General features: G+C 38.8%; 1 protein-coding gene across 7 annotated transcripts in view; it reads left to right on the top strand.

The window, feature by feature from the left end:
* ZNF330 (zinc finger protein 330) overlaps window positions 1-6,946 on the top strand; it is an 18,358-nt gene extending 11,412 nt beyond the window's left edge. For 6 of the 7 annotated variants that reach the window (XM_010583602.1, XM_010583600.1, XM_010583598.1 and 3 more), the window contains 3 exons: window positions 1,589-1,635; window positions 2,759-2,876; window positions 3,549-4,262. In XM_010583602.1, coding sequence (XP_010581904.1) covers window positions 1,589-1,635; window positions 2,759-2,876; window positions 3,549-3,826 — 443 coding nt within the window. In that variant the 3' untranslated portion in view covers window positions 3,827-4,262. Of the gene's footprint in view, window positions 1-1,588; window positions 1,636-2,758; window positions 2,877-3,548; window positions 4,263-6,702 lie in introns of those variants that run through there. The other variant, XR_775400.1, reaches the window with a different exon arrangement.
* Window positions 6,947-8,771: the final 1,825 nt, after the last annotated feature.

Raw genomic sequence — 8,771 nt, 5'->3', positions numbered from 1 at the left:
CTGTTGGTTTTTGCCCCCCCCCCCCCCCCCCCCCGAGACAAGCGTTTGTCGCTTCCAAAACTTGTATGTGTTAATTTTGACTATTATAACATTTTCAGTCCTTATTATAGAAAATCAAGGTGCTCTTTATCATGTATAAGACTGTTTTCTTTAGAACTGACTAATTTCGTCCTAATTGATTTCTCCCAATTCAGAATATTTGTTGATTTTAATGTTATAGTCTGTGTCTATAGAAATTTCTTATCTCCTTTTCATGTCCCATCCTTTTCCCCAGCCAGCTATTTTCTAAGCCTTGATTAGCTTCCCTTGATTTATTCTGCCAGAATATCTTGCTGCATAGCAATACTGAAGCAGCAACAGCTGTTCCACAAGAATGTTTTTTCAGTGATTGTTGGAAGCTTTTAATTCACAGATGTGATCTCACACCCTGAATAGAGAAATTGCTTTTTGAGGGTTTTCACAGTGTTCAATGTTTTGTGGCACAATGCAGTCTTGGTAGAGAGGCAGGATTTCTGTCAGTGTGTGGTAACAAGATTATAAAACCTGAACTTTTACAGAATACATGAACTTTAAATGCGGTCATGCAATTGTAGTCTAAATCCCATTCTAGCTGTGAAAAAGCTATTGTTACTTTCCACCACTATCTGAGAGAAGTTTTTTAAAGTGCCGATACTCCAGAAATGTTTGAATACATATGCATTAGCATTTCCAGTTCCATCTTTAAACATGTGACTGAGCACTAAATCCTGTGGCTGTCTGGCTGACGTGGAGAACTCATGATATTTATTACTTCAGATTCAAAGACTGTCACAGGGGTAAGGCAAGGTGGAAGGGAACAAGTACTTGCACAGCGACTGATAAAATACATATTACTGCTGCTTGAGGAGTAGCTATTCACTCAGCTTTGCATTGCTGCCAATTCCCATATGGTTGCCTTTACTATACTCCCTCTAGTGGAGTGAAGAAACTAATTTGAAGCTTCAAGACAAGTCACATTTTGAGCACTGATTCTTCTCTTTACAGCTCATGTGCCAGCTACAATTATTTCACACAGATTTTCATATGAAGTTGTATGCAATAAAGTACATTTGCAGAGGACATGACAGAAAATGCAGAACAAAACAACTGTTCTAGGCTTGGAAGTTCACAAGCTTCAAGTGTTCTCACATCCCATTTAAATGAGATAATGCTATTAAAGGCTGCCATGGCATTGTTTAGTGACAGTAAAATGCTAGCACTTCTTTTGATATTGAGAGAAAAGGAAAAGCAAGATGATCACTTAATACCAAACTGGTTCTGAAACTTCTGTTTTTAAAAGTTTGGAAACTCAAGAAAGAATTAAACTTTTTTCCCTCTTCAACTTTTAGTGTCAAATTACATTATTGCAATGAGGCTTAGACATGAAAAAAAACCTAGTAAAATGATACTGTATGGTAAAATGAGTGATTCGTGTTGCCAAAGTGCAGTTGTGTCAGGGAATTAAAAATAAATGCCTCAATTACATTATTACATATTTTTGCAAGGTCTTAAAAACATCACAGATCTGCAGTTTCCAAGTACTGAATTTTATATTGATTTTCTCCAACAGGTGTTTCCTGTAACAGGCTTGGGCAGCATTCATGCCTGCGTTGTAAGGTAAAGACAGTTGCACGTAGCTGTGATTTTAGACTTGTTCTCCTTAGTAGCCTCCAAGGCTGGTATCAAGCCTTGTCATGTCTTCCTCTGCATTGTTAAAAATGTATTCATACTTTTTGTATTAGTTTCTGAAGCCTGGGGGCAGACTTATCGGGGACAAAAGGGCTTCTGTCTGTGCTTGCTTGTTAACCACAAGTCGATGTTGTGCATCCCCATGCCAGGTGAGGAGATCTTCACTTTGTCCAGCCCTCTGTGTTTAAATTGGGGCTGTACGATGTTTGGGCCATTTAAAAAAAAAAATCAAACAAATCCTTGTTCTTGAACAGAATCCAAGGCTTTGGAATATGTTTTGATCCAGCATAGAACTAAGACAATTTGTTTGTTTGTTTGTTTTAAAAACAGTTAAGTGTTGATCTGACCAGAAAACACTGCAGCCTGGATCCAATAGAAATCATCTCCACAGCTAATCCAGTTTTACACATGCACAGGCTAATTTGTTGATGTCAGGCTTTTGGTTTTACACACTCAGAAGTAATTTTGTGTAAAAAGTTCCACCTGCTTCATCATCAGCATTGCCCAGATTTCTCCAGGTGCTGGTTCACTGCCTGCTCTTACTCTACTTAACCTACATATGTTTCCCTGCAGTCTCCCATGGCATCAATTTCATACTGCAAATTGTTCCTTTCTCCAGATATCTTCACTGGCACCATGGTGCTCAACATGTGAAATTTCAATCTCTAATTCTTGCCTTCAGGTCACTGCATAGTTATGTTCTGGCATACATCTCGGATTGTATTTTATTTAAGCTTGTCAACGTAAACCAAAGTTTGCCAGGCTCCTTGTGGGCAGCACTATAATCCAGTCCTTGAGTATGTTACTTTCTCTACTTGTTTATCAGCACTTTTATCCAGCTTCTTCCCCAGGAAGCCATGAAACTATGTTCAACACAGAAGTGGTTGCTCTGTGCACAGACTCCAGTTCCACTGCACATAGAGCTCATTAAATTTTAATCCCAACCAGAAAATCCTGCTGCTGTTAGACACTTTTTTTGCTTGCTTCTTGCTGAAGAGGATGCTGCTATGATTAACACATTTAGCCTTTTTATTCTCCTTTTACCCCACAGGCTTGTTTTTGTGACGATCATGTGCGAAGTAAGGTTTTCAAGCAGGAAAAAGGAAAAGAGCCTCCCTGCCCTAAATGTGGCCATGAAACTCAGCAGACAAAGGATCTGAGCATGTCAAGTAAGCCTGCTTCTCTGACTAACAAGCTATACAATACCATTGGTGACTACTTTTCTGCATAGCAACACTGAGTAAAGCCTGATTACTTTCAATTGTTTTGCAAAGCTTTGCTGCATTGGTTTTGGGAAAAAATTCATGTTTCCTAGATCTAGAATTGAGTGAGTAGTCTCTCATTCTTAATCCTTAATTGATTCCAATACAGGGAAAGCTTTTGTTTAGTTTGAGATTTTAGTTATGGAAAAATTGCAAAAAATCACCACTTAAGTCTTTATTTCATCTACAAGAAGCTGGCTAAAGAATTTTAAAGTGCAATTTGATGACATGCATACAATCTACCTCCACCACTCTTGAATAAATCACAGTATGTATTATGTCAGCAAAGCACATCCAATTACAGGTTTTCTTGACTAGAGTACCAAAGGGTTTATCCTAAAACTGAAGTCATACTCTGGGGGCAGTTACTGTTTATACAGACTTGGCTCAAGGGGGGCAGACTATGTGTAGCAGAAAAGTTCTGTCAGTGTAAGGATAAAATCTGAAAGTCAGATTTAGAAAAAAGCTGCCTAACATTGTACACTCTTTGCTGAGTAGTGAAAAAGGATGGAAATGTCAGATGCTCTGCTCAAATCGCTGTTGAGGGGTGAGAACATGATGATTTTTCTCTGCCTGCAGCACGCTCTTTGAAGTTTGGCCGACAGACTGGAGGAGAAGATGCAGACGGAGCTTCTGGTTATGATGCTTACTGGAAGAGCCTCTCCTCCAGCAAGGCTGCAGATGCAGGTGATCGTGAGGATGAATATGATGAATATGAAGCAGAAGATGATGATGAAGATGACAATGATGAGGGAGGGAAGGAATCTGATACAGAGACCGCAGATGTATTCAGCAATTTGAATTTAGGAAGGACCTATGCTAGTGGGTATGCACATTATGAGGAACCTGAAGATTAAGCTTGATACGCTGGCAAGCTAAAAAAACACTTGGAAGGAGGCAAGCAGTGCTTCACTCAAGTTGTGTACATACCAGTAGGATAGCTCTATCAGGTACTTACATATCAGAGTTAGGGAGTAAAGAGTGTGGGACTTCTGCAGTAACTCCAAGTGATTTTTTTTTTTTTTTTTTTTTTAATAAACCAATATTGAGTTTGGGACTGGGGGAGAAAACAGGAGTATTTTTATTCCATTAAGCAACCAGGGTGGATTTGTCCTTGAGTTACTGAGTATACTGGTTCAATGCTGTTTTCCCCTATCAATACAGGAACGTGGGAGGGCTGACAATTTGCTTATCAGAAATTAAGTTATTTTTTACAATAATTTTGTTAACTGATTTCATAAAATTAATGTAGTGGTGGGTTGGTGACTGGGTTTTTTTGGTCTATACAATAAAAGTCAACTGCATTCTCTAATGAATTGTCATAAATATTGATCTCCCTTGAATAGTTGGAAAGCAGGTTGTATACAAAGTGTAAATTGGCACTAAAATAACTTCCTTGTTTATGTAGGTAAGGCAGATCAATGTAGCCCTCTATGTACTTGAACATTACCTTCCCAGCATTTTTAGTATTAGATATTAATCAATACAGCTATATGCAGTCATTACAAGTGCACCCCAGATAATAAAAAATTTTATTGCAATAAAAATGTTGGTGTATCCTATCTGCCACTAAAATCTATAAGACAATTTCTCATTAGATCAAAAAGACACTAGTTTCTTCTGTGCCTAGTCTTCAACTCCCTTCCTTGCACATGATACAAAAAAAGAAAAAATTTGATAGGGTTCAAATACTGTTCTGTGCAAATGTGCTAGTACAAGGCAAGTGATCAGCACATCTGAGCTGAGGAGGTGACACTTGCAGAAGTGTTTGCAGTTATTCTGATTTGAAAGTCAACATGCTAATTACCAATCTACACATCTAAGTGATAGTATTTAGTCTCCTCCTGTAGAGCAGTGTTGCAAGGATAGCAACTTTAACAGCAGACAGATCAAGGTACAAGGGCAGCCACCTGAAGTGTTACTCCAGCTTTCTAAATGCCATGCTTAAATGCAAGAGAGCCTTTTCTTGTTAGCTGTCAACTATCTGAACCGATTATAGAATTACCTACTTTTGTGGTGCTTTCTCTACTGTTTCTTAACAGTTAAAGGTCATATGTTGGCAGAGCATACCCTATTGAGAATAATTTTTAATGATGTTAGGATTGCCAAATGAGCATTGCCTAACAAAAGATTGAGGGACCTGGCCCTGATAGTTCCCTCCTAAATGCCTCATACCGAATGAATAAAAGACATGAGCTGGAATACATCCAAGACAAAAACAAACTGACAAAGAGCATGACTTAGTTATGGCAGCTGAGGGAAGAAACTGCACTGGAGAGAGGGACATGACCTGATCAGCGCATGTCAAGTGCTTGCCTTCAGAACTGGAGCAGAAACTGTGCACTGTCTGAAAGCCAAATCCCCTTCAAAAATTGAAACTCTAGGGCCATCCAGTTTCATGTGCTAGCAAAGACCTATCCATCTTAAATTATGTACCTGATAGATGTCTTGATTAGTCTTTTGCATAACCAAACTCAAAGTGAGGGAAGTAGGATGCCTGCCAGTTCAACAGTGATTACTTATTTGTGAAATTGGCACCCGTGATAGAATTTCTGCCCGACATCATGTGGTCCAAAAACTTCCACAATTGAGTCCATCTGTGGCTGGTCAATTCCAGCGACAATGCCAGTTTTTTATCTTGGCTGGTGTTTCAAACAAAACAAATATACATCAGTACAAAGTCTTATATAGGATTAAGGAAAGTATGTGCACTTCTGCATATACATAAAATTGTAGCTGCTGGTGTGTCATTTATTAATATTATTACTTAACCACACAAAATTCCCCTTTAAGGTTCTTGGCTCTGGAATTAGGTTTTTCCCCATATGAAATCTGCTGCTGTCACTGACTGTGGCAAAGGCTGCTGATGTAACAGAATTAATCATCATAATCAGAGTAAAGAATTATTCATTTTCTCATTGAAATGTCCTTGCACTGATCTTTGCAAGATCAATCCTCCAGAGCTAATATGTGTTTCTATGATACTGTTGTAAGAGAAGGCCACAGCAATGCCTACAACAGATGCTCAGGATACCTGCTGTAATTTAGCAAGGTCACCACTCAATGGACAGAGGCATTTATTTGCTTTTTCGTTTTATTGCTCTTCATATCACTGAAAATGCCTGTGCTATGACCCTGGCTTGAAGTAGGGCCCAGGTATTAGACCTGCGGTGACCAGCCTTCGAGGGGTCAGAACAATCAAGTTTAAGCTGCTTTAAAGTAATCCAGCGGATTCAAGCTAGAATAGACAAATATGACCGCATTTTCTACTAATGGAGTTGGTCAATTTGTGACAGGACAGGCAGGATACGATGCTACGGGTTGCACTTTGTCATCCTTCTCTGCTTATTTAGTAAAGTTAAAAGCATGTGGTCTGTTGAGGATAGGTCCTCAGTGCTTGCTTTCATAGTGTGTCATTTTGGTTGTCTTAAGGTAAATTGCAGGAACAGGATGAAACAGAATGAATGTGTATCCTAGCTTTATTGAAAAACAGGTCTGGGACAAACTTCCAATCTTGTCGGCTCTGTTCTTCTTCATTGCTATTAGTCTATTTCGAAGTGTCTTGGAGGTATGTTATTAGGGCACCTATAGGGCAGTATGCCATCTCTACACATAAAATGTATATTAGTGCTCCATTTACCTACTCTTCTGAGTTCAGCAGCTGATTTAGCTGTTGCTAAACCTGAAGGTGAGGATGCTGTGTTACTGATGACATACATTTTACAACTCACAGGATCTCAAGACACCACCACAATCCACCAAGTACTTTTGGGTGAGCGCTGAGCTGCTTCTGTCACAGAGATGATTTTTTTAAGTCGTTGGAGTCCAGGACTTAGTGCCTGGACACACAAAAACCCCCATGCATAACTCAGTGTTTTTAAGACTGCAATACTGCAGAGTGCACTTCCTGGTGAGGCAAGAGTCACATAAATAAAATCCTGAAATTGTACATGACATTGACTTTTACTGTGAAAATCCTGTCCCTGATTAAAGGAAATTCTGAGGTGAGAGAAGGATAGTTTTAACATGCAGTCAGGAATACTTGAGAGTTACATATAGCACTCCAGAAAACCAAGGTCTTGATAAAGTCTTACACTTGCTTTAGGTTTTTTTCCACCTCTGTGGTGGCCATTTAAACAACACTCAAGTAGAATTTGAATCAAAGTCACAGTAATATTTATTGTGCCTGTAGACCCTAAAAAACCAGAGCTCTAGCGGCCACTCTGTAAGCTCTTTTCTGGCAGTAGTTTGTTATGGTGACAGCACTAGCTCATTATGAATTCATTGGGTGCTTATATGGATTTAATACGTTTTCATTTATACTCAGGTGTGATTTAGACTGGGAGTCTTTTGGTCAGTCCTGTTGCAGGGTTGCTGGTTTGGTTTCCAGCAAATTAATGTGAAGATCATTGTAATGTACTGAACAGTTTCAGTTGCCAGTTGATCAAGTAGTGGCATGTGCTGTCGCAGAGAACTAGAGGACAAGCTCAGAAGTGCCTAGAGTCCTATTTGTTCAGGCAGAAAGCATATTAGCATGTCTTACATTACATGCATCTATCCAGGTCCTGATCCTATTTCCAGAGGAACCAATGGCAAAGCTCCCATTTATCCAACTGGGAGCAATTTAATAATCTTTAGTATCTACAGTTCATCTTACAATGTCAAGAGATGTTACGGAACAAAACATGAGGATAAGCTGAAGTGAGGAAGATGGAGCAAAGCTTAACGTGAGGTTAATGTGCTACCATTTAGCATAAAAATATTTGTTCTAAATTTCAACAATTCTACTGGAAAGTGCTTTCAAGACTGAAAGAGGAAGGTGGTTAAAGCAGGAAGAGATAAAATTCTACAAAACACATTTAACAAGATGTAGCAATTTAATTACTCATCTCCTGAAAGTCTGCAGGTAGTCCATAAATATTTGCTAAAAGCTCAAGGCAATTAGGATACAGACAAATTTTATCATCTCTGCTTTGTAGGTACATAAATAGAAAACAGTAATTGACAAAATCACAGCCTGAGCCATCCAGTTGGCAACAGCCCTCTGCAGCTTGGACTCTCCATCTCCTACCCATGAAACTCTAGGGTAAACATATTTTATAACTAATGACACTTCTTTATTAAGATTATGTGTACCGTAATTAGCTATTGCACATCTGAAATTTGAAGCAGGACCTAGTTTTTAGCTTCCATAGCCAGGATAGACAAAAACAAAAATCAGCAAGAGAATGTCACAGACATGAGGATCATTCCATGCAAAACCCGCTGTTTTCCCTTTGCTAAACAAACAATAGGCTCACAAGCCTGTACTTTGTCATCTGTAGCTATTTACTTGATTAGATACTCATGCAATATGGAGGGGGGGGGGGGGGAACCACTTTTCTCTCTTCTACCAAATTAAGCTACTGCTAATAAGCATGCAGTTTTGCTGTTAGTTTACAACCATCCCATTTTTAAGCACTCCAGTGTTTTTTTGAAAAGAGAAACAACTGCAAAGCATGAGAAAGCCTTTTGTAGCTATCTCTACTCCTACTATCTTCTAACACTAAAGTATACTAAAATGTTTGCTGCATTAACCCCACATCTGAAGCCAGTGATTCTTCTACAATGTTCCCCAAACTTAACTGTAATTGGAAATTCACTTCTGTTTCCTTCTGAAATGAGAAGTACTGAGTGCCTACAGGGCCTGGGTAATATTTTGACTTCAGCATGATGTTACATGACATCTGTTGTAGATTTTCATTTACAAAACCACTGAGTAAGTTTTTTTTAAATTTTTTATTGGAGAGTTAGAATGCCAAA

Source organism: Haliaeetus leucocephalus, unplaced genomic scaffold (assembly GCF_000737465.1).
Source record: "Haliaeetus leucocephalus isolate CR32 unplaced genomic scaffold, Haliaeetus_leucocephalus-4.0 Scaffold924, whole genome shotgun sequence".
NCBI lineage: Eukaryota > Metazoa > Chordata > Aves > Accipitriformes > Accipitridae > Haliaeetus > Haliaeetus leucocephalus.
This window is presented reverse-complemented; position numbering and strand designations above follow the sequence as displayed.